At 43.6% G+C, this 27022-nt stretch overlaps 1 protein-coding gene and 1 long non-coding RNA gene across 2 annotated transcripts in view; one reads left to right on the plus strand and one right to left on the minus strand.

Annotated features, from left to right (window-relative positions):
- Positions 1–550: 550 nt before the first annotated feature.
- Positions 551–1297, minus strand: LOC135234604 (uncharacterized). The gene is made up of 3 exons (XR_010324145.1): positions 1032–1297; positions 841–919; positions 551–687 (listed from the first exon to the last, which is right to left on the minus strand). It is a non-coding gene; the product is annotated as an uncharacterized LOC135234604 (long non-coding RNA).
- The window catches only part of LOC135234603 (copine-9), a 112402-nt gene continuing 86298 nt past the window's right edge, over positions 919–27022 (plus strand). The window contains exons 1-3 of the mRNA XM_064299381.1: positions 919–1065; positions 7894–7934; positions 23468–23514. Coding sequence (XP_064155451.1) covers positions 989–1065; positions 7894–7934; positions 23468–23514 — 165 coding nt within the window. The 5' untranslated portion in view covers positions 919–988. The remainder of the gene's footprint in view (positions 1066–7893; positions 7935–23467; positions 23515–27022) is intronic.

Below are 27022 nucleotides of genomic sequence, written 5' to 3' on the forward strand. Positions count from 1 at the left end.
GAAAGGGAAGTAGGCTCCGCTTTCGCAATTAAAAACGTGTTTGCTGCTTGAAAGATGTAATAGCATATTCAAAAAGTTGTCGAGAAACTCTAAATATGATAATGTTCCTGTGGGCTCTTTAAAAGACGACGTTGGGGTTTGCTTAGCTATAAATGAGAGCAGCCTTGTTATTTATGTATTAGAGCCTAAAGACCATGTGGCTGCGGCTAGACTGATGTCCCCGATTTATTTCTGCACATACGCACATACGTAGGTTGTCAGATGTGGAAAGTAATTCGTAGTTCCCAATTCGTAGTTCCTAAATTCCTATAACTGTTCCCTCGAACACGTTTAAGCAATTTTTGTTCTCTTTAACTGAAACTGAATAATGAATTCGTTTTGCGTACTCCCAAGACAATAACACGTCATGTTTATTTATCTCTGTACACACAATGGGATTTACGTATGGCTATTTATTTATTTTCATTTTCAGCAAACATATGAAAAAAATACTTAAGTGGACAGAATTGTACTTAGACTCAATGATCAAGTTTAATTTTAAAAAGCGATTTCTGGTCGTAATGAAAAACGAATGCGTTTCTAGGTCAAATAGTGTATTTGAAACTTTCTGTGGTTTTCTTTAGTAGCATATGCTTTTTTCTTGCTTGTAGTGTACTCATCGCGTCTCAGATGCGATACTGACTCCACCTGCCGACAGGAGTGGAGAATGAAAAAACAGTAGAAGAAAAGAGTCCGTCAGGGATCCGGCGCGGCGCGCACCTCATACTCGCTTCGCAATGAAGAATGAAATTGGCTCTTCCGACTCCTCAGACAGGGAGCACCGCAATTGTTCCGACTCACCTCTCTGTCAGGTATCCACGCCGTCGGCTCTGTGAAGACGCGTGCGGTTTAGCGACGGAATCGGGATTAGGTATATGTTCTGACAGGTGATCAAACAAAATATAAGTGGTGAAAACTTGAATCAAGAACATAAAATCAAAAACGGAGGATGGCGTCAATTGGGGAATTCGACCCATTACACTCCAGCGTACCTGCAACTAAGATTGAAGTTACGGTATCCTGTAGGTAAGTTCTAAATTTACGAAAGATTATATGTGTTGTAAGCGACAATGCAAAATAATGTAGACGTTGTATCGAATGAATTTTTCCTGTACAAACAATTAGGGGTTGCAGTCCAAGCTGTAAGTTTGCAAACAGCTTTTCAGAGAAAATGATTAACTGCGTGTGCAGCATTTTAACAAGGTGTCTAATGCGTATGATTTGGCAGTCCGTGCATTCTAACGCGCTCGTCTATAAGCGCTCCGACCGTCATCACAACAGGCATTGTGCACTTTATTACTGCCTTGCGGCTCAGTCTTGCAGTTGGCTTTGTTTACGTGTGTGTACGTACCTGTTCCCCGAAGTGAGCGTGAAGCATCACATCCCCAGAAAGGTCAGTTTAGAATCACACTGAGACCTGTGACTCATGTACTGTGAATAAATGATCAGCTCGTGTCGTGTGCTGTACTGTCTATTGCTTTGTCAAGTTTGAACTGTGTGAAGCCCACGGCTTTAATGGGTAGGTTATAACCGCAAGGGATTTTACACTTTTCTGTGTTCTGGGAGCTGATTGTTATCCGCGTCGAAAGCGGCGATTCAATCAATGGACATCCCGTTTTCCTAGCTGAATGCCTTCATTTCTTTGCGAGGGCCGCGGTTGCGTGACTGATAAGGGCTCGGCAAGCTACCAACGCCACAGTGGAGTCCCACAGATCCCTAATAAACGATTCTTACATTTAGTTGTTTTTAGACTTGAACTGCGATCTGTTGCACTGGTTCTGTCCACATATTCCCTCTAGTATCTCTGTGGTTTGGTGATAACGTCGAACTACAGATTAGTTCCTTTATCAAACAGGCATTGGGTGTATGTGCTCACCAGAATTCTGTCCAGCTCTATCCTGCTTTACTGGCAGAGTTTCGGTGTCTGGCCTGGATAATGCAGCATTCAACCAATTTCTTTTCTTGTTCACGTTCCAAAGTGACTATCTTTGTGTTGGTCAGAAATTGAAATTATGTTTTGATTTTTTTGAGAATGATTAATACAATGCTCATGTGATTGGCTTCTTTTGATCAAAATTTTCTCAGGTTTTCCTCCAAGTTTGTCATTAACAACCATTCATCCAAAATCAGCACTGTACCACCCAGTTTGAGGCTCTCTATAGGAAAACAATTGACTATTTTACACTCTACCGGCTGCACACAGTACTACAGGAGAGCCAATGACTGTTTTAAACTGTACAAGTCACATACTACTGTAGGAGAGCCAGTGACTATTTTATACCCTACAGGTCACACACCGTGCTACAGGAGAATCGGTGACTATTTTACACCCTACAGACCGCACAGTACTGCAGGAGAGCCAGTGATTATTTTATGCCCTACAGGCCAACACGGTACCACTGGAGAGGCTGTGACTGTTTAATACCATACAGTTCACACACAGTAAAGGAGACCCAGTGACTGTTTTACACCCTACAGGCCACACATTACAGGAAAATTCGCCTAGATCAGAAGAGAGTTGCACTCACTAAAGACAGCTGCTAACCTGTGGCTGCTATAGGGATGGGCACAGTTTGTGATGCAGAGGTGCATGTGTTGAGTAGCATAACCGGTGTTTGCCCTGCGACTGTCCCTGTTTGTTCAGTACCTTCCTGGCCCCGTTCCACTGACTGGGCTGTTTTATTGTTATTAATGACATTTCATCAATGCTATGTTTTGTACACATGAACAGTAAACTCAGCAATTTCTGCCTCATTAGGCTGGTAATTAGTGTAATGATCAGCTTTCGTTGCATGTGTATGTATGTATGTACAGTACATACAAAAGCAGGTGCTCACGCACACACACACACACACACTTACACACACACATGCACACACCCACCAATGTTGCTTCGATTGAAAAATGTTGACTTCAATACCAAGACCAGCTTTGGTACTATGATATCATTATCAAGTCAATGCTTATTGAGCAGGTGTTCACAATTGAAAGCAATCAATTTTGTATCGACAATGTAAAGGTATGGACGACAAGCCTATGGTGTGTGGAATATTTTGGCAAAGGGTTCACCATAGATCCTGGGCCCGGCCCCACTGGACCTCGTGGTAAAGAGAGGGAGGGAGAGAGAGGTAGGGGTGGGAAGCATGGTGCATGTTAAACAGGAACAAAAGGTTATGGTGGGCAGGAGGATTTCTTACAGGAAAAAACCAGAAGGCGTGGTTCTGCTCCCGAACCTCAGCTATTATAGCTCCAATAAAGGTAGTCTCTGGGACATGACATATGTCGTATGTTTGTCACAAATAAGAGGGGAAGAAAGTGAGATAGAAAGGGAAAGATTGAAGGAGAGATGGCAGAGAGAGAGTGAAGAAGGAATTGTAAGAGAGATCATGGTGGGGTAAATTATTAAAACATATGTTTTGGAGTTTACTTGGGGAAATAAATCTCCTTTTTAATTTAATTTCTGAACAGTATCGTCTTTGACAACAACAGAGTTGTGTATATTCACTCTGAAATCATTATTAACCTTCTTTGGAAAGACTTTACATTTTTTACGGTGCCAACAAGGCGTGTTTGCCGAGGGAGGGAAGTGGCTATGGAACCCAGCCCCTCCCGCCCCACACCGCCACTTCGTCTCCGTGGCGACGGCCGATCGAACGCCGCGTTCAGCCTCGGGTCTCGGGCCCTAACGAGCGAACTCTCTTTGGGCGAGGAGCCAAAGCGCTCTGCCCTTTTCCGAATCGCGGGAGTCCTGAGAGGCGTCGCCCGCGCCCCGCGGCTCGTCGCCCCGTCACCGTAACGGACGGGAGACACGTTCGGCGCGAACGGGCCAGACGGCACCTTTCCCCCCCCCACCCCTCCACCCTCAAGGTCGGGCGGGACGCCGGCCCGGGGGCTGGCAGGCGCTCCGCAGATGGCATTCGGAAGGGAAGTCGTTGCTGTTCCGCGGGGCGACGGCTGACAGCTCTCCGAAGGTTAAGGTTGTGAGTTCCTTCTGCAGGGCAGGTGCTACTGAAGGCCCCCCTGAGCTCAGCGCTCAACCCGACACAGGTCAATAAACAGCAGCTCTGTGAATACATTCTACACCCGCGGACGTTTGGCTGTTCTCTAAGGCAATGTGACTTTCATTTTTTACCCTTTGGAATTCAGTCCTGGTTTTGACATGATGTATGACCAAATGCTTTCCAAGCCTTTTGTCTTCTTGGTCGTTTGGTGGGGTCTTGAGGGTCCTGATGACCCATGTCTTGAAAGTAGATACATTTTGGGGTTGAACAGAATGGAGGATTTTCAGTTCTGGTTCTGCTCATAAAGCTGGTGTAAAATTCCATCTATTTGTTTTTATTCTATCCTTTTTAAAATGAAAACATGACAAAAACCAAGCAGATGAATGGTTATGGCAGTTCAGTGATTTCGGAACATGAATAGAAAATCCTGTGTGAATAAGTCTTATGGTGTGGGGATGTAGAACAAGTTGCGATCTATACACAGAAGCGCATGAGACGCCATGGCGACTGTTTGTTGTCTTCAGTCGCTGCTGCCAGCTGTCCGTCAGCCCCGTCTGTCGCTGCGAGGACGTCTCCCTCTGTTTTTACATTTCTGCTTTCTGATGGTAGCGAATAGAACATAAAGGCGGGCTGCACTGAAAATGTGGAAGAGCTTTCACCTGGGAGCCCGGATTCATCGCCTGACTGGCCTTGAGCTGCTGGGGTAATGGAGAGGGGGAGGGGCTGACAGATTTGGGTCAGGTGAATTTCCCAGCATGCACCGGGGTGGTGGGGCATTGGTTCTGGGCGATGTCGAGGAAATGGGGGATGGGGGAAACGGCTCACCGTTAAAAAGAAATCGTGGTGAGTCTCGTTGAAGGAAAGGGAAGTAGATCCTTAGAAAGAAGGGAGGAGGTAGAGAGGCGTTGAGAGAGGACGATGTGGATGGCAGGGGCATTTAAGTGGCCCTATCGATTCTAAAAGCGGGGCAGGAGCGCTTATCAACACAGAAGAGTGGTCTGTGATTGCGTGTGAATCAGGGAGCACTCTTCCTGACTGCGCAGGGCAGCTTGTTGGTAACTATGTGAGGACAATCTCCCCCATGTCTGAAGAGCAGGGCTAATTTGCTGCAATTTACAGTTGCTGGGGTATGGGGAAGGGTGGGGGAGGGCGGGGGAGACTGAACTGCGTACCTGACTGTGGTAATATGTTTGGTGGGGGCTGAATCTGGAAACCCCCTCCAGGAAACCAGGCTCAAATGAACAATTGATAGCCGCAGTCCACTGCCGTTGGACCAATGGGAAGACACCAATGAGGGGAAACTCATTAAGGATGAGTTTTAAGGCTTAATTAGCCAATACTGTAATTAGAAAGCCATCGATAGTCGTTAGTGGTCTTCTGGGTGAAAAAGGTAGCCGATGAGGTCTCTAAGCTTTGTTATCACAATGACAAAACGACTGATTCACAGAGGTCTCCAAGCCCCCAACAATGCTGACTCCATTAACCATTTTTTTTAAACGCTATGACACCTGATTCAACTAATACACTAATCATAGCTTTCAATCAAGACTTTGATAAGTAAAATCAGTGTGGGCTAAAACAAAAACCTGCACCTCTATTGACCCTTTTCAGATAAGATTGGAGGCCCATGATTTAGACTTAGCAGCGGCAGACGATGCTGAAATTGAATTGATTGCCTGCTTACTTGCTCAGGCGCTCGGGCGGTTAAGATGGACGTCAGCCGCAGCGTTCTTTATCCCGCCGTGACATTCAATGATCCTCCTTCTATAAGGCTCACTGCCACCGCAAGATCGGGAGGTAGATCTATGCTACCTGACAACTGGAGCAGAACTCCAGCGCTCAGCGCAGTGGAGGCTGGGGCCGTCACACAGACGTGCGCGATAGCGTATCTTATTGCCGGAATCTCGCTCAGTCGCTGTGACTCAGTGCTATGCAGAGTATCTCTGTCTCTCTGACTCAGTGCTGTGCAGAGTATTTCTGTCTCTCTGACTCAGTGCTATGCAGAGTATTTCTGCCTCTCTGACTCAGTGCTGTGCAGAGTATTCCTGTCTCTCTGACTCAGTGCTGTGCAGAGTATTCCTGTCTCTCTGACTCAGTGCTTTGCAGAGTATTCCTGTCTCTCTGACTCAGTGCTGTGCAGAGTATCTCTGTCTCTCTGACTCAGTGCTGTGCAGAGTATTTCTGTCTCTCTGACTCAGTGCTGTGCAGAGTATTTCTGTCTCTGACTCAGTGCTGTGCAGAGTATTTCTGTCTCTCTGACTCAGTGCTGTGCAGAGTATTTCTGTCTCTGACTCAGTGCTGTGCAGAGTATTTCTGTCTCTCTGACTCAGTGCTTTGCAGAGTATTCCTGTCTCTCTGACTCAGTGCTGTGCAGAGTATTTCTGTCTCTCTGACTCAGTGCTGTGCAGAGTATTCCTGTCTCTCTGACTCAGTGCTGTGCAGAGTATTTCTGTCTCTCTGACTCAGTGCTGTGCAGAGTATTTTTGTCTCTCTGACTCAGTGCTGTGCAGAGTATTTTTGTCTCTCTGACTCAGTGCTGTGCAGATTATTCCTGTCTTTCTGACTCAGTGCTGTGCAGATTATTCCTGTTGCTGTGACTGAGTGCTATGCAGAGTATTCCTGTCTCTCTGACTCAGTGCTTTGCAGAGTATTTCTGTCTCTCTGACTCAGTGCTGTGCAGAGTATTCCTGTCTCTCTGACTCAGTGCTGTGCAGAGTATTTCTGTCTCTCTGACTCAGTGCTGTGCAGAGTATTTTTGTCTCTCTGACTCAGTGCTGTGCAGAGTATTTTTGTCTCTCTGACTCAGTGCTGTGCAGATTATTCCTGTCTTTCTGACTCAGTGCTGTGCAGATTATTCCTGTTGCTGTGACTGAGTGCTATGCAGAGTATTCCTGTCTCTCTGACTCAGTGCTGTGCAGAGTATCTCTGTCTCTGACTCAGTGCTATGCAGAGTATTCCTGTCTCTCTGACTCAGTGCTGTGCAGAGTATTTCTGTCTCTCTGACTCAGTGCTTTGCAGAGTATTTTTGTCTCTCTGACTCAGTGCTGTGCAGAGTATTTCTGTCTCTCTGACTCAGTGCTGTGCAGATTATTCCTGTTGCTGTGACTGAGTGCTATGCAGAGTATTCCTGAATGGTCCACGTATTGGCTGTGAGTGAAAAAATCTGGTACTATTGCTCATATGAAACAGTTGAGTACACATTTCCCCTGTATTGTAACTCTGTATAACAGAGCTAAGTAAATATGATCTAATGTCTTATATCCCCATTGTGATTGTTTATATTGTTATAATTGCCAATGTTAACATTCACATTTGCGATTTCATTGTGTGTTCATGACATCTCAGAACAAGATTGCCATTACTGATTAAGTAATAAATGGTACAGAAGCCACGACAGAGAATTTCTGCTGCACAAGGATTCTGTTATTGCGATGGTATTGAAGGATGATGCGAAACACAGCACTGCTCTTAAACTGAGTACATTGTGTATGCCTTATCAAATGAGTATCTGAACATCACAGCATTTGTCTAATTAATGAAAGCAAAGGACAGCTTTGGTGTAATTAATGAAAGTATAGCACAGCTTTGGTCTAATTAATAACAGCACAGCACAGCCTTGGTCAAATTATTAATAGTACGGCACAGTTTTTGTCTAATTAATGAGAGAAAAACACAGTCTGGGTCTAGTTAGTGAGAGCACAGCACAGCCTTGGCCAAATTGAGAACGCAGGCCTGGCAGACAGAAATAATGACTGAAAGTGAACCTCCGCCTTGGACTGTGCAGAACCCCAGGGCACAGGAACGCAGTTTCATTCCGCCTCATTCATTACTCTGCTTTCTCTCGTTTCCATAGGAACCTACTGGATGTGGACACCTTCTCCAAGTCGGATCCCGGTACGTGCCTCCTCTTATTTTTGTGATCAAATGTCTTTCATTTTGCAGATGACTAATGTTTAGCAGATGGCGGAAGCAGGTAGCATACTTTCCAACCCCTGGAAACCCTCCCAAACCACCCCGACGATGTGAGCATACACAAAGTAAAATGTGCAGTATTGATCATACTCCAGTAGGGACCGTATGTACTCTGTAAGAGTCAGAGCCCTGAGAAAAGTGGTTCTCTTCACTGGTCTGTGCCAGTGTGTTCATTGAGAAAGTACCATGTCCCCCGTTCTCTGTCGGTTTCTGTGTGTGTGTGAGTGTGTGTGTGCGCGCGTGCGCACGTGCGTGCGTTCATGCGTGTTTGTGTTTGTGAGAGTGCATGTGAGGTGAGAGAGTGTGAGAGAGTGTGTTAGCGAGAGAGAGAGAGAGAGAGAGAGAGAGAGAGAGAGGGTAATTTATCTGGCGGTGTGTGAAGGTGTGTGTGGGCTAGCATCTGCAGGCCTTGGCTATAAGGTCTTTCTGATGGTTTTGGATTCCAGGGGACAGTCAGTTTTTCCATTAAAAATATGAGGCAGAACAAGGCCAGATATGGACTGTGGAAGGAGGACACAGCTTGCACTTTCTATTGAGCCAAAAACACAGGGCAGGATTTCATAATGTTTCATGACTTTGATGTTTTTCAGTTCCCTTTGCAATAAAAAGTGCAATAAACAAGTTGGATGGAAAAGTTTAGAAAAGTGCAATTAAAAAGTTAACTCACAAACTATTTTATGAAAAAGAGACGCTCTTCAGAAATTATAAAGAGAAAGTGTTTGTTTAAAAAAGCCAATTGTTATTTTTTCAATTTTCCTTTCCAGCAACTCATAAAGGAAATATAACTTGGCTGTCAGTTTCTGTATACTTTTTATCTAATTTTCATGCATCGTGTCTGCTTATTTACTGTGTCTACTCATTTATCAGTTTATTAATCTTGAGTGTAGAAATCTGCCCAGGTGTGCATCTCATTGGTCTGCCTGCAGGAGATTGATATCTCAGTGAAGCTGGTTGGTGAAGCTGATTGCTTGGCAGGCAGCTTATTGGCTTACGTATTGGTTCACTGTTTTGTTTGCCCATCGAAATGAATCCTTCTGACAGGTCTGAAGCATTCCCAATGAGATGTGAGGTCCAGGTTCAATGTAATTGCAATGGGTTGTCCTTACTTTTCATTAAAAAAGCAGGCAAGTGCCGTGGTATTTCACGATTGGTTTCTGCAATGTGGTGAGCTCACTGAGCACTGTGATGAACAGAGAGAGAGTACAGTGAAATGACTGTGAAATGCTTGATTAACTTTGCTGATCTGATTTGTGAACAAACCTCATTTGAGGGCAGATTGAATCTGGGTCTGGATATTGTGCCTGAGAGTGTGCACGCATATATGTATGCACATCTATGCATGCACATTTTTGTAATACCCCTGCACAACCGTACACACTGCTACACAACACTGCACAATGCTACACAGCACTACAAAACTGTACTCAGAACTATACATCCTTACACTACACAACACTATACTACCCTACACATCACTACACAGCTCTACACAACAATGCATATTCCTACACAACACTACAGAACTCTACAGATTGCTACTCTACACAACACTACACCATCTTATACAATGCTACACATCCCTACACAACCCTACACATTCCTACACAACACTACACAACTCAACTCCACACAAATCTAAACATCTTTACACAACCCCACACAACCCTACACAGCACTACATAACCCTGCACAACACTACACAACGCTAGGCAACACTACACTATCCTTTACAATGCTACACATCCCTACACAACCCTACACATTCCTACACAACACTACACAACTCAACTCTACACAAATCTAAACATCTTTACACAACCCCACACAACCCTACATAACCCTACACATCCCTACACATTGCTACACAACATTACACCACCCTACACAACACTATGCATCCCACCAGTGGTTTTTCCATTAGAGCCAAAACTTGTGCACGCATATGTGTATGCACATTCATACATGTACGTTTTTCTGAAATACTCCAGCACAACCATACACAGTGCTACACAACACTACACAATGCTACACAACACTACACATTCCTACATAGCACTATACAACTCTACACAACTCAACTCTACACAAATCTAAACATCTTTGCACAACCCCACACAACACTACACAGCCCTTCACAACCCTACCTATTGCTACACAACACTACACTACCTTACACAATGCTACACAACACTACCCAACCTTACACAATTCTACATAACCCTACACTACCCTGCACAGTGCTACACAACACTACACAACCCTACATATTGCTACACAACACTACACAATCCTACACAACACTATGAAACCCACCAGTGGTTTTTGCATTAGAGCTGAAATTTGGGCAGAGCCCCCAAACCAGGCCAGGAAACCGGTCAAAGGAACATGCTTTAAAGTCTCTGAAGTGGCCAGTGGTTCTGCCTGGAGTGAGGTACAGGCCAGCTTGATGGAATAATGTTCCAGATTTCACTGAGGGCTCTGACCCTTTGTCCTCTTTCAAATCTTATTTAAGTCTGACCCATTTTTAAAAATCTTGCTCATAACCTTATGCTTGTCTTTATTCTGTTTCCTTAATGTAAACTGTCACAGAGTAAAGCATTTTGCAAGAAAAGCACCTCTAGCTGTGCATCTGTAGGGAGGGGTTATAGACCCCATATGAATAGTACAGGGAAAGGACAATGTACCTGGACCAATATCAGGGACAGCCCATTAGCTTTAGATTACGATCAAATACTTAATCTCCTTCGGCCTAACGGAAGGAAACTCAGGTGATTAGGTGCAAGTTTTTTTTTATTAAAAAAAAAAAAAACAATTAAAAAGTGAATATAATAGAGTTCTGTCAGTATAATAAATGTATAAATTTGCTAAAGGTAAATTCCATGCATCATCTGGAACATCTGGAATTATTTTTTACTTCTCATAGTCACATAGCACAGCCAGAAGCCTTATGGGGGTTTAACAGCATGCTTTATGCTGCGATACATATGGCCAGTCTAGATGGGCTGAATGGCCTGTCTCCTTGTTATGCTCTTATGTTCACCGGTGGGTCACTGTGTCCTTTGTTTTTCCTCCCTAGTGTCATCACTGTGATGCAGGAGGGAGCCAAATATGATTAGGGAAGAGGGGTGTCTGTTGCTAGTGGCAGCTGGAACCATGTGTTGCACAAATAACGGGCAGAGTTATTATGGGTGTGGCTGATTATGTATTCCATTGAATTTACTGAAGTTAACGAGGGTTGATTTAGTAAATTTCTCTGCCTCTAAAAAGCAGGTGTAAATCAAGGTGCAAACAAGATAGAGACACAGGTATAGCCCTTGAAGATGCACTGAGAGAATCTTTGCAACAAGGGTCACATTATTTCATCTTCCCGAGCAAGAACTCATCAAACAGTACAAATTATTAATATGAATTATTACTAATTAATTATTGCAGCCAAGAAATAAAGGCTGGGTGTTTGCCATGGGTGTTTACTTCTGGGAGAAATAAAAGGTGACCAGGACCTCCCACATGTACCCATTCCATCCTGGCAATATTCAAGCTCCTTGCAACATTCTTGCATCTAAAGGGTAAAGGGACTGCATTTATATATTGCTTTTATCCAAAGCGCTTTACAGTTGATGCTTCTCATTCACCAGAGCAATTAGGGGTTAGGTGTCTTGCTCAGGGACACTTCGACACGCCCAGGGCGGGGATTGAACCGACAACCCTCCGACTGCCAGACAACCGCTCTTACCTCCTGAGCTATGTCACCCCCATCTTGATTAATTGACGCAGTAATTGCTGCCATAGCTGGACTATACATTTTTTGTTCTGCCCTTTCTGTAGTGCTGGATAGCCTACACTCTTACGTGGGACCACGAGGATACACATTACAATGTTCAGTGTTAAATAAACTCTAACAGAGTTCTTATGAGTCCACTATGGCAAGAGTTGAATTAACACTGGACATGTTACTGGGTATTGAATGCACTAAACAGGAGTGTTTTTGTTGTTGTTGAACTGCGCCTTTTAAGCTCTGCTTCATACGCAAAATGCTAATTGTAGGCAGTATCATTTGCTGATAGTGCAATTAGCGGTAGCCTAAATAAGATGTTAAATTCAGGCAAACTGCAAACACACCAACATACTCTCTTCAGCCCGCAGTTTGTGCTGCAGATTTTGCCTACGTAAATCTGGCCCTTAGTTATCTTGAAAATTACTTTGTTCAGTAATGGAGTTACAGGTGAAATCAGCATGGTTTTAATTGCTGAAAGTATGGAAACTGTAAAATGTTAAGAGCGGTGTGTGTTAAAATGGTGAAATTTTGAAAGTAATATTTCTTTTGTGAACCATATCGAGATGTAGAAAACATCATGCACAGTGAGTCCCTGAGACCGTATTTGCGTCTTAAATTGCATTTTAAAAGGTGGTTTAAAATGTCCAAATAAATGCAACATGCACTGGACAAAGTTTTGGACTTTTTTTTTCAGTCAAACTATTCCGTCTGCTTATACCAGGCTACAGATGTGAGCAGCTCTTCTGCCAGATAATTTCTCCTCACCTGTGCTGCTGGTGTTCATCTTGGTTCATTAACTGACATAAGCACATGTAGTTCACCTCATGCCTTCTAAAGTCCTGTAATGTGTCCTCATGAACTGTCGCTGCAGGGATGGTGTGGCTTCATTGTGTTATTGGCTCCAGACCTCCTGATCTCCAAGCTCGTTCAGTGACTGGAGTATGGCATGACTTGGGAGTCTGTAGGTTATTCTGTTCTGCTCTGACATGCCAAAGAGCGATACTCGATTTAAAAATACTCTCCTTTTGCCAACGCACTCTACCATGCTGACAATGTCTCATCCTAACAATGGCTATGCTGAACTTGCGGTTGGGGAGAAGTTAACTCCTGCTTTTTCTGGATGTTTAAATAACAGCCACAATTACCTTTGCCCTAAAGGCCGTTCGCCATAATAAATGAGCTTTAGCAGGTCATTTGCATTCATTTACATTCTCTCCTCTCATATTTTTGCGGTGTTAGAACGCTCTAAAATACATATGCATTAACCCGAAAATGCTAATTTTAGGAATTCCACTTTTCTCTCATTTCACCTGCGCAACCTCTAGTGCGACAGCTAAGCAAATATGGACAAATGCTATCGGTCACATTAGCGCCTATAAAAGCCCCACAAATCCTGAGTAAGTATGGCCCTATGTATGTGTCATTAGCCATGTCTTTAAGGGATGGCCATTGTCCCCTTACAGCCACCCCTCCAGCGGGGTCCCTCTAGAAGACTGCAGGAATGACAGAGCTGGCCAATATAAAGGAGTCATGCCTTGATCCAAGATATTTAGAAAATACATGTGTGACCTTACACGTACCACCGCAAATAACCTGGATGTTGATGCCCAGTCGGGCTCCCTTACGGATCACATACTGTAGGCTATATTTATACGGCCAATTTTATTTGTCATTACTGTGATTGTCTAATTCCGATCTATTTTATGACCATCCATTATGACATGTTGACATTGTTATTGTGCATTTTTTGATATGCACAATAACAGTCTTTCACACTGTAATCTTGATATTTTTATGTATGCCCCTGTGTAACAGACAGGAGGGTGTACGTGTAGGTGTGCATTTCTATCTTGATATTGTGCCCTTAAAATAACAATGAAACTGCAATATGACTTAATTGCAGGTTTTAGTTGGTCATAATACAAACGCTTTTAGCTGAATCAAAATAGCAATGCGCCAACGATTACCATGACCACACTTCGTTTTAAGACCAGCCCGCCTACATAGGCGTAAGGTCATTTGGTATTTAAATAACTTGTCTGCTGGATGGGAAAACGACAACTGCATGTCTGAAACTAGCAAAGACACTTGCATTTGGGTTACCGCCACATTGCGCTGTGTAAGATCTAATAAAAAAAGGTTCTTGTCTCATTGGGGTCCACAAATTGAACTTGCACGGACATCAGTTGACGGAAGATATTTGAGCATACAGAATCCAGTTACACGATTGACCAGCAGGGGGTGCTTTTGAGCAATGAGACAAAGTCATCATGCCAGGCAGAAGCCCTTCCTCTCTGACCTTAACAGATACCAGATCATGGGGCCCATCCATTCACTAGAACAGTGCCTTAAATGCCAGACCATAGAGTCCATCCACACACTGGAACAGTGCCTTTGCAAAATACCAGATTGTGGGGCCCATCCACACATTGGAACACTGAATACCAGACTGTGGGGCCCATCCACACATTGGAACACTGAATTCCAGACTGTAGCCCCCATCTATGCACTAGAACACTGAATACCAGACTCTAGGGCCCATCCACACACTGGAAGACTGAACACCTGACTGTGCGGCCCATCCACACACTGGGACACTGAATACCTGACTGTGAGGCCCATCTACTCACTGCAACACTGAATACCTGACTGTGGGGCCCATCCACTCACTGCAACACTGAATACCTGACTGTGGGGCCCATCCACTCACTGCAACACTGAATACCTGACTGTGGGGCCCATCTACTCACTGCAACACTGAATACCTGGCTGTGGGGCCCATCCACTCACTGCAACACTGAATACCTGACTGTGGGGCCCATCTACTCACTGCAACAGCATGTTAACAGGATGGGTTGCTGTCATTTCTTCTTCTCTAGGCTTATGTCATCTGTCACTTCATTGCATTGTGGCTTGTCTGTTTATTGGCATGGCATTGATCCTCCTTCCATCACTAGACTGTGAATTCCTGAGTATGAGGATGTATTGGGTGTCTGTGCTTTATGCTTGTCTACTGTTGGGCACTGTCTCTAAGAGCTTTGACAGGAATTTAGCTTTGTCCTTGGCCACCCTCTCTGAGTCTCATCTGGGTTCTTCTGTTAGCTTTGTAGCTGTGAAAATGAAATGTGTTTATGTGTGTGTGTGTGTGTGCGTGTGTGTGTGCATGTGTGGAGGAGAGAGTGTTTTATTCTGTGTTTGTTGTTGTGAGTGTACATGGATCTGGGTGTATGGGAGAGTGTGTTTGCTTGTGTGTGTGTATGCACGTGTGGGACAGAGAGAGTGTTTGTGTGTTCTGAAGAGACAGATGAATGAATGACGTGCGCTGAATTTCAGTAGCTGAGCTCATATACTGGAGATTAAATAGTGTGGGGCAGCTCTCACAAAGCCAGTGGGATGGGGAGAGCAGGCGCTGTGTCAACAGTGTCTGTCCGTCTGTCCTCTGTATGAGGCCAAAGTAAGCAAATGTTCAAACAAACGCTTCTGGATCATGCACTCTGTACCATTCTCCTGTCAGCCTGGGAGGTCATAGAACAAGTCCTGGATCTAGACAGTTCGCTAGCCTGCATTGCTTGGTGATTTTTTAAACTCAAGATCATTGACTCAATTGTTTCCATTTCATTTTATGCACATGGTCAATTATGTGCTTGTGGTCAAGAGATTAATATCAGACTCAGAGGTCATGTTAACATTTTTCTACACAGATAAGAAGAGCCATAATGGAAGGGCAAAATACACGGTGTTCTATACTCGCAGATATTGGTCTGACATTTTTGTTGTTTATTGATCATAATATTTACACAGCTGTTGTTCAATATCAATGTTATTTGGCTAGCAAAGCTAACAGCAAACAGAGAGTGAGCTGTGGATACACAAGTTGGGAGAGCTTGAGCCTCCCATTTTATCACATATCTCATGGTGAGTTGCTCAACAGACCTGGTCATAAAAGTGTGAACTTACCCTTTAAGAAACGCATGTGGATTCCGGTTATCCTTATCTGACATTTTACAGTATGATCGAGGTTTATCGTTTGGCATTAGATTGTTGTGTAAATTAATAAACACAATTGTTGAGACACACGGCTGTGGCCTAATTCAAACTATAACAGGCTGGCACCATCAGAAACTCAACACATAATTGAAAAGCACTTTATCTACTCACTCATTTGACGGGCATCCGACCAGCCTTCATTTACAAAATTATCATCGATCTCATTCAATTTCAGCTCCCGAGCTCTGACGATCGTGACAGAGAGTAGCCTGTGTCCCGTCCGTTCAGTCTCTTCGGCCTGATGCTGCTCCTTGATGAATTATTTATTTGAAAAATTATTCATTCATTTAACAGCACTCTACTGTTGCTACTGTGGCTGCAGTAGCCTACACCCCTCAGCAAAGGTTATCGGATGATACACAAGAAGCATTTTCGCAGGTTAGGAAACTGAGGTGTGTGTTGACGATCTCAGTTTTAAAACACGCCTTGAATGACAGCAGGCGTCCAACTCTGGAAACTTCTACGTATGTTTCTCTCCTGGTCCGTTTTCCCTTTTCTCTTCTGAAATCCCCCTTTTTGTGTTCATAAGCATTTTGATATGCATAGTTGTAGCTAGGACTCCTCTTTTCTCTCTTCAGCTAGCTAGCTGTCCTTACAGTTTGACCGCCAAAACAGACATAGTTCCCAGCAATCTTTACATATCAGAAAAACGGTAGTACCAAAGAAATTACCACAAATAATTTAATTGAATATTTTTAACAACGTTTTCTGTAGAATGGGCATTTCTGGGAGTTTCAAATGATGGGAGGAATGGGAGTTTCAAATGATCACAGACTGATCACAGACAATGAAAGCGTACTAACCATGATCAATTGCTTATTGGATGATATATAAAACAGATGGCACAAAGTAAATTAGCATGTATTTTAGGATGTTTAACGAGTGCCTCAAGGGCAACTCGGGCAAGGGCAAAGTTTCAGGGGGCAGAGGAAAAATTTGGGAAGGGCTGCCACCCCTCAGATCCGGCCCCTACACGTAATGTTCTGGCAGTTGCTTCTGCTGGACGGTTATCGCTCCACCTGCCAAATTCTTCTTCTCTTTTTCCTAACTGTGAATGAGTTGCAATGAGCGGTACATCTATAATTTCTTTCTTTCTCCATCTTTCTTTTTGTCCTATCGTCTGTTCTTTTTCTTTTTGTTTTTCTTTTTGTCTCTTGCCGGGACCTGTCGGAACTCCTGCTAAATTCAAAATGGTTGAAAAATCAGTCTAGGAATAGAGCCATGATTTGAAGGTCGTAGATGGTTCCCCAAATTTATGACATCGCTCAGAAGCTCTAGAAATAAAATAAAAGAACGCTAGCATGTTTTATGACGAGGACAGGACATTCAGTTCTTCAAGGCTGATCATTTAGTCAAGTGTCTAGAGAATCTAGCCCTGTGTCAAGCCTGGTCTTGAACACCCCAAGGATCTCTGCATCTACAACATGACCTAACAAGCTGAGCCACGCGTTGGCAGCTTTGTGTGTCAATACTTCCTGGCATGAGAGCACAATTTACTTTTAACTCCATTCAACCTGTGTCCCCTTGTTCTTCTGAAAGAACACAACCTAAAAAAGGTCTTTCTACTGTATCCCTTTCTATCCATCCATTCATCCATCCATCCTTTTTCTTACCTGCTTTTTCCTGGTCAGAGTCTGAAGCCTATCCCAGCATGCATTGGGCGAGATGCAGGAATACACTCTGGATTGATTGCCAGTCCACTGCAGGGCACACACACCATTCACTCACACTCACACACTTAGATTCTCCAGTTAGTGTAACCTGCATCTTTTTAAGACGCACAGTTTTTTTTGGAGGAAGAGATGATTTGTACACATATGGCAATGCTGTTTAATTAACACATTTCGTAATCATGTGACTAACAGAAAAACAAATACATCAGGTCTCAAGTGTTTGAAAAACCGGAAAACTTTTTTTTTCATCTGCTTAACCAGGTTGTATGACCTTCACGTGTACGATCATGTGCATTTGACTACATATTGATTTTGGTAGAGTGACAGCTGATCTCCTTTGGGGGCTGTACTTCTCCATGCTGCATGAATAAACATCACTGATTTATGAACTATCCTAAACTCATAGTGGTCATTTTCCATGACACCGGAGTACCTGCGGGAAATGTAAGTTGACACAAGGGAGAACATGTGAACTCCCCGCAAAAAGGTCTTAGCTGGGATTTGAACCAGATACCTTCTTGCTGCCCATTATTCCCTTTCAAGGTGTCAATAAATCCATACCCCTTTTTGTCTCTTAATGAAACAATATTACAGTGACCTGCATGTGTTTGTCTTAACAAACACAACATAAAAAGCAAAAATGTATTAATTCTTTTTTTTTTTGGGGGGGGGGGCTACGTTTGAATATGCCTTTGCACCTGATGAATGAGTTGGACCTGGAAATGTAAGACCAATAATCCTCACTGCTTGAGGACAAGGTGAGAAAACATTGGAGTTCCCAGCAGTTCAGGACATTTTGTAGAAATCTTTATTAGGTTTTCTGCTTATCTGTCAGATTCCAGCGAAGTTAATATGATCTGCTTGGATTTGGCCAGAGGTTCGAGCTCTGAGTGTGCGCCCACTCGCCTCATTCCTGTAGGGGTACTCCAAGAAAGGGAAAGAGAGCACAAATCAGTTTGTGAAGCCAGAATGTTTCATTGGAGGGGTCTGCTTGATCAGTTGCAAGTATTTCACACAGGGTTTTTCCTCAGTTCTGTGTCGAGATTCAAGAAACATGAATAAGATTTGTTTGAGTACTGGTTAGGGGGTTTGGAAACATTCTGGCCTGTACTCCAGACTGGGGAGTTAGGGACTCACTAACCCTAACCCCAGATTCCCCCACCCCCGATTCACACTGCCGCAGATGAGCCGGAATCAGTTGATGAGCAGGGAAACGCGGTCCCCTGCCGAATAAAGGCAGCCCAAAAGCAATCGTTGAACCCCAAATGCATTTTCCACTGGAAGCCAATTACGGCCCCTTCCATTAATCCTTAAACGCAGGGCAGCCTCCGAGAGAAGCCCTGGGCATCGGGGGGGCTTTATTGAGATCATAATTGTGCTCGTTTATTAAAACAAATTAAACCACAGGAGGGACTTTTTAAAGGTTGTATTTGAATATGAGTTGGAGGTGCCTTTTCCTTGCTTTATAATGTGGCTCCAGGAATCTCTGTCGTGTCTGATCCAGTCTCCTTTTTTCCCAGTCTGCACTTTACATTACATTACATTCATTTGGCAGACGCTTTTATCCAAAGCGACGTACAAAAGTGCATTTTCATGATCGTAGACAACTGCTGAACACGGGTTCAGTAAGGTACAATTACTTATTTTGTGCACTCTCCCATCTTCATTGTAATCAGCACAGCTGAAGTTGATTGGTAATCAGAACATCTGATATTGACTGGTAATCAGCACAGCTGAGGTTGACTTTTATCAATGAATCAATCTTTTTTTTATGTAGCGCATGGGCAATGTATCATGTTTTTAAGTTTCCCTTTGAAAATCAACAAAACATGCTTTGACCACTGTAAGTGGCTTTGTGATGACATCAGCTATGATAAACAGTGAGTGGTTTCAGTGCAGAATGGCCCACCCACTAGCCAAAACAAACCCATGTAGCCCCATTCCCCATCCAGACATTTCAGTTCCATTTCAGTTGACCCACTTCAGAAAATTAACTGAAATTCACAAATTGAAACGTAATCAGACATAATTTCAGGAAATGGGCAGCTCAATGAACCATCCAATCACAGGAGCCTACGAAGGCCTGCAGGACAGCAAAAAAAAAACCCGGGCTCTAAGAAGCGTCTCGCTGGCCCGTTAGCCTTTCGCGCGGTTCTCCCGGCCGGGCCAGGCCGGGCTCCGGGGTGCCCGGGGAGACGGAGGCAGGCCAGGCCTGGAGCGTGAATGATGCCCCCGGCGCGTCGGAGGCATCATTATACGGGAATGATTTATCTTCCTCCGTCAGGCGCTGCTCGCACCGCGCCGCGCGTCCGCTCGGATGACCGGGCGATTAACCCTTCCACTCCGCTCCAGATACGGCGAGTCTTGGAGAGGCCCGCTCGGCCCCAGGGACTGTGGTCCAGTGGCACCGCGGTTCTGCTTTTGATTAGCGAGCCGCGCGCCGTCCGGCGCCGGGCTGGAAAGACACCCCGGGTCGCGGCAGATTTATTTAGCCGGCCGGGCTCGCGGCTGCAGATAAGCGGTAATCTCAGGCCGCCCTCTCAGACCTCCACGGGGCCATTCTGGGATTTGCCACAGCGCTTTTCTTTTAGCGGCTGGCCCTGCGTCTCTATGGCCCTGCGTCTCTATAAACCCCAACACACACACACACACACACACACGCATAAACACACACACACACACGCACGCATAACACAACACACACCACACCATAACACACGCACAGCGCGCGCTAAACACACACACACAAAGCACACCCAACCACATACACACACACACGCACGCATAAGCACACCACCACACTCACAGCACGCCATAACACACACAACACTCACACACAAAAACGCAACACACAACGCAAGAATTTGCATGCCAATGCACTCACACGTATGCATGCACACACCGGTACATACATTATTTACACACATTCACATATACACATGAGCACACAAGCACAAACAAGTATAAACCTGCATGCGTGCTCAGAGGCATACGCACTCACACATACATGCACACACACACTCAGGCACAAACATGCGTACATATTTGCTCATGCATACACCTGCACTCATTGACACACATGCCCACATACATATGCACACAACAAGAATACATGCACTTATACAAACACACTTTTCTTTTCTGCTCTCTCAAGCACACACAAACACACACACACACACACACACACACGTTCAGTCTGTCATTTCACCACCAATCTCCCTGCTCTCACAGCCCGTAAACCCTGCACCATTTGTAAGCTGTTTACACAATATCAGCTCAAAGCAGGGACAGATTCCTGGCGAAGCAGAGGCCGATCCTTAGGGACAGCAAAGCCCCACACATTGTGGTAAAGCAAACAAAACAGAACATGCTGTTGGCGTTCACTCCTTTTTAGTCACCAGATTTGTGTTGGCTTGGCTGCAATGTAGCTGATCATGGTGAAATCTGTTGGGGTTAAAGATTACACCAGCCGTAGCACTTCTGTGTGCTGTTTCCTCCCCTGTGCTAATGTAATACTTTGTTCTCTGTGCTAACGTAGCATTTTATTTCCTGGGCTAGCATAGAATTTTATTTCCTGGGCTAGCAGAGCATTTAATTCCCTACAATAGCATGGCATTTTATTTCCTTCACTAGTTTAGACTTCACGAGTTTTCTGTGCATGGTTCTTGCAGTTTCCCTTTGTACTTCTTCCTCTATCTCTCCCAGAAACCAAGTGTGAACAACGTAGAATGTGTTTAATGAGCTTTGAGGGTATATTTACTCTCTCTTTAGTTCGTATGACTATGATTTTATTATATTACTTTTTTTTTTTTTACTGAAAATACTCATTATATCACTTTTTACAGAAAAATTATTGGCATCAAGACGGGGGTGTTGTCAACCTCAAAACCGACATCACTGACTAGCAGTTTTCGACTCCAAACTTGTTGATGGTGTCGGTAATGTTGGCCTCGATGCCAAATATTTTTCTGTAAATTATGAATCATATAAATTCAAACACCTCAACAGCAAATATACCCCTAGGGCTAATTAAACATTTATGACCGAATCCAGACCTGCACTGAAGTGCATTTTCCACGTAACGCACTATTGAAAGGTTGAGAGACTTATGTGGAAAATGCACTTAAGCACAGGTCTGGATTCACACCTTAATATTTTACTTTGAAGATGTTAAAAAAAAAAAAAACATACCAAACTTAACCTTCCCCTCAGCTGTCATAATCGTAAATACTTTGCCTTGCAGGGACTGGCAATGAGTACGTTTTATGACATTTAGGTCTATATGTAAACGATGTTGAAACTCCATCTCAGCGTTGAAGTAAAATAGTTCAATGTTTAGTGTTTAATGAGCTCTGAGCATGTATTTGCTCTCTTTTTAAGTGTTTAAAGTGTTTGCATTTATGACATAATTTTTTGAAAAATTGTCAGCACCGAGTCGGGGGAACCAAGACCGATAGTTGTTGACCCAGAAACTGATGGTCGTTAATGATGTTGGCCTCCATTTCTCTCCCTTGTGAGTTGTTCACAGGTTTTAAAACAGGTGGCGGCAGTGTTTTCAAAGGCAACCCTAACCGTGTGACTTTTATGCTACGGTGTGGAGGGGTCGGCAATATGGGACCTCACCGCTGATTGCCGCGACCCAATCTCCCTCTCTTATTTATTTTGGGTGTTTATAGTAGACGGTGGTCCTCTCTTTGATTGTCAGGAAGCCCCTAACCCCCCCCCCCCCCACAGGGAGGGATTCCACACATCACCTTGTTTTCTGCCAGATGGGCAATCCGTCTGCATCCCTCCAGGAACTTCAAACCAGCGCCTCGCTCTCAGTGAACGGTCGACGCTCGCGCCCTTATTGGCCGGTTACCGCTCGTGTCTTTGCGGCCCTCCAGTTAGGAGGGGAGAGACACCCGCAGGGAGGGTGCGTGCGGCCCCTCCCCTCTGCTTAGCGGGAGAGGGGTGCAGTGCACGCCGGTGCCTGGAGGGAGCCGCTTCCCTACTGGTCCCGTGGACCGAGCGGCAGGAGGGGGGGGGCGGTTTCTTCCCGGTAGGGCCAGGTTGACCTTGACTGGCAGGAGTATATTTGGAAACAAGCAAAACAGGATTGCGTAAGCTCATTGGCCGCTGGAGATCGTGCCTCTTGAGTACTGTGTGCGTACTCATTCATCCCCTTCAGCAGCCTCTACACCTTTGGAATCACTGTCATTTATTTTCATGTGACTCTGCGTGGAATGGGGGCGGAGTCGTACGGAGATCCTGCGTCTTTGACCTTTCCCCTTGCAATCAATCATCAGCCCAGCAAAGATCCTCTCAATGACCTCTGCTAGATATTCCACAAGGTCGCTGTTTACGGGGGGAGGGAACTAATACAGAACCTATATTAGCATTCACAAGTTCTGCCCTTCCAGTCAATGACGCTGAACACTTTCTGTTGAAATATCCTGAATTATCTCAGAAAAAAAAGAGTAGGCGTTTCATATTCTTAGTTGTGTGATTGTTCATTGATTTGTTCTTTGGGTTGCTCTGTCATTTCACGCCACTCCATTGTGCACGTCGTTGAATAGAGACTTTGAGGAACACCCACCACAATGTCAGGTGAATCAATGGAAGAGTAGGGACAGACAGATATAGAGGGTATCCAGTCGTTTGTGAAATTTCATACAGTACTGGGTGTGAGATCTCTTGGCTGACCAAAATTGCTTGCGTGTGTGTGTGTGTGTGTGTGTGTGTGAGAGAGAGAGAGAGAGACTGTAAAACTGTACAATGTTGTCTCAATTTTTAGTAAATATTGTGTAAAGTGTACAGCAATATATCTAAACATGCACACTCACACAGAATCAGTAAAAACTGGGACAATAGCAAGACGTTATTGTATTTATTTAAGTGTGTATTAATAAATGATCCATCTCTCTCTCTTTCCCTCTTCCTCTCCTTATCTCGTTCTCTCCCTCTCCCTCTCTCAACAGTTGTGGTTCTGTACGTCCAGGGCATTGGGACCAAGGAGTGGAGGGAGGTGAGTTCAAAGTTCACTTGCCTGTTTAATTACAGTACCTGCATTACAGTTTGATTTATTCCTGGGGGCTATGACAATATCATCCTCCTGCTCTTCATTAATATTTATCCGTAATTAGATTGTATTGTTTGGTCCGTGGCAAGTGTAATTTTGAAAGCAAGCCTCTCCGCAGGATGCCAAGTGAATATATTGTGTGCTAATTTTCCGGCAGATTTTCAATGCGGTGTTTTACTGAGATGCTGCTGTTCTTCCAAAACAAGACATCCATCTAGGCATGTAGCCTCTCAGTGAACAACCCCTCTTACTTTCATGAGCACTGACTACATTTATGCACTGTTTCACGGGCGATAGGATTTTTTTCTATCAATAACACTAGGACTACTAAGGTTCTTAGTAGTGAACAATACTGCAGCTATTACTGCAATTACTCCTAGTCCTACTACTATCACTGCTGCCATTACTGCTACTATTACTGCTACTGCTCCTCCTACTATAACTCTTACTGCTACTACCAATGCTACTCCTACTGCTATTGTTATTACCAAGGAATAATAATAATAATAATAATAATTATGTAGATTAGTGCTGCTTGAAGGCTCATCCAAATTATGCAAAGTATGAGACAACACCATTAACTACAACAATGCTAAGTGACATATGCATACCTAAATAATAATAATAATAATAATAATAATAATAATAATAATAATAATGATGTATAGGTACGTTTAACAGTCTAACTTACAACAGTCCTACATTATTATTTACTTTACTTTAGAGACCATATGATCATTGATGCCAGAGTGGCAGTTTTGGGGATGATTTTTTTTTTCTCCTCCCCCACCCTGTTTGTGTGGGTCCCTGCTCAACAAGCAGGCCATGGGGGGGTGGGGTAGGTGACACCCCCCTCTGTATAACGTGACAAGCCTGATCAAAGCACCAACCCCAATTAAACAGCAGCCAACTGAGCACGCTCACTGTTGCCAAAAAAATCAAAAAAAGGGAAATATATGGATTGTTCTGTGGAGTCAGCAGTCCTGTGAATTTGATGAAATAGAAAGGTTACCTTTCTGAGAGGGTTTTTCCTAAAGAAAAAATCATAATAATAATTGCCTGTGTCCCGCTGTCAGATTAGCTCTGAAACTGTGTCTTTACGGGACTCCGCTAACAATGACTGTGATATTTACCAGAGAAAAATCTAAAATGAGAATAACCACAATAAGCCAAACAGAGATCTCCTCACTAGATTACAGACTGAGGACTTGCCTTCTCAGTTCAGGCTCCTAATCTCTGGAACTAGACTCTCCCTGGTGAGGTAAAAGCCACCAAGTCTGTCTTCCTTTAAAATCATTTTAAAAACTTTTTTTTTTTTATTTAGCATTCAATTAATTTTTTTTTTTATTAAGAATGCTATTATTTGATGCAATTTTGTTTCTTCATTAAAATGTTTTGTATGTTTTATTCTGAAGTGAAATTTAAGTTTTTAAATGTAGAAATCTCATCCTTATAAATTTAATTAACTTATTTTTTCTTATTGATATTAATGTTTTGTTTTTTTGTTTATTAAATGACTTATTTTATTATATCTCTTATTTTAGCCTGAACTGTAAAGCACAAAGCTGTATACATGATAGGTGCTACACTTTTTGTCAACTAAAACCAAACTTTAAAAATAAAAATTTTAAGTAAGGGTTTCCATTCGCACTTTTAAGTTTGCTCAACCTTCAAGGTTTAAGGTTCTTTGGATTACACATTCTAAGCTTTGGTGACGAGCCGTAAATAAATACTAAACTACAGAGGTTTATGTAGGGTAAAACAAATAAATATATAAACAAGCCATCCATCCATCTTCTATGCCAGTCCTAATCAAGGTTGGGGCTGGAGCCCATCCCTGTATGTGTTAGGCTGGGCCTGCCAGGATTCAAGCACAGTGCCTTCTTGTTGTGATGCAACAGCGCTATTCACTGAACCGCTGTGCCGCGACAGAACAAACATCGAATCTTGAAATTGTATTAGTACTTTTATTATTTGTTTTACAGTATCATTAAAAACATCTTAAGCATAAATAAATAAAAGTAATAACTGTTTACTGCCCCCTTCATCAGGACAAGAACACACAGGGGTGGACACATCAGTTTGTTACACACATCTGTTATGCAAAACTGCTGCCCTGTTTTTCACGTGATGATGTGTGCTATTTTGTGACTCTTACACATTTGTTTGTTTTTGATTATACACTGTAAAAAAAATCAAATACTCAAAATTTAAAGGGAACTTACTTCACTAGTCAGGCTTGTTCAGTATAACAGCAATGATGTTTGCAACCACAGCAACCTCATTTCATAAAGATCATGAAACCATGTGTTTTCTTGAGTCATTCCTAAGACTGCAAAGCCCACAATTATTTATCCCCACTCTAAAGTCTTCTTCAAATGAATTGTGAGTGTTTATCTGTGCATCATTAGTTTTGATAGCACTTGATCAAGCAGTTTGTATCAGAGCATCTGTAATACAGCTGCTGAATAGCATGCCGGAGGAGAGAGCGAGACATTTGCACCTGGGTACCAACACCTGCTGCCTATTGCCTGGCAGGGGGTTTTGTGAAGAAAATGGTACACACTGCCTGTGTTTCTTTACTGAGTTGATTTAAAAAAAAAAAAAAAAAATGTTAAAATGATTTTTAGCCAAAATATTTAGAACAATTCATGGAAGCAGGACATTACTGCATTTATGGTGTTGAAGTAATTTTCATTTTAAAATCTAAATACCTGATGGCTTGGCCTCTGGCCATTCTAGTGTTAAAAGTGTTAACTTATTTACGGTTGCTGTGCCAACATAAAAGGCTTGTTACTGGAGCTTAGAATTTGTAATCTACAGAATTTTGAAACATTAAAGTTTGGCAAATTTAAGAGTTATTGAACCCGTAACTTTACATTTTTTAGTTTGGAGAGGCTAAATATTTTTTTACAGCGTGGGGTTTGGCAGCACCTCACGTGGACACCCCCACTCCCCCACATATAACCTGAGGCCACAACCCCTGAACCCCCACCCCCATACAGCCTGCACTGTGGGCCTGAGGCTCACAGCCCCTGGAAGCTCTGTGGTGAGAACCCCCCCTCCCCACACACACACACACACACACACACACACCTCTGCCCCCCCCACTATGTAGAAAGGATATTTTTGGCAGACCGGTACAGATGTAATCAGCTGGACGCACAGCGTGCCGTGATTGGCCCAGAGCCGTCTCTGGCCTGCAGGGAAATGACAAAGCTGTTCTTCTTCCTCCGGTGTATTCATGAAGTGATTGTAAAAAAAAATGGTGATAGGAGTTGGGTCAGCATGCTCCGACAATTCTCTCCTGCTCTTCCGGGATTTTTGGAGATGTCATGACACAAATAGGGTTGCACTACCCCTGATAGATCTGCAATGCCAGTGATGAATGGGGAGTTTGTAGCAGTGGATGGGGAGTTAGAACTTTGAGGACGGGAGTGTATAACCATACTTT

The sequence above is a fragment of the Anguilla rostrata genome, chromosome 11 (genome assembly GCF_018555375.3).
Source record: "Anguilla rostrata isolate EN2019 chromosome 11, ASM1855537v3, whole genome shotgun sequence".
Taxonomy (NCBI): Eukaryota; Metazoa; Chordata; class Actinopteri; order Anguilliformes; family Anguillidae; genus Anguilla; species Anguilla rostrata.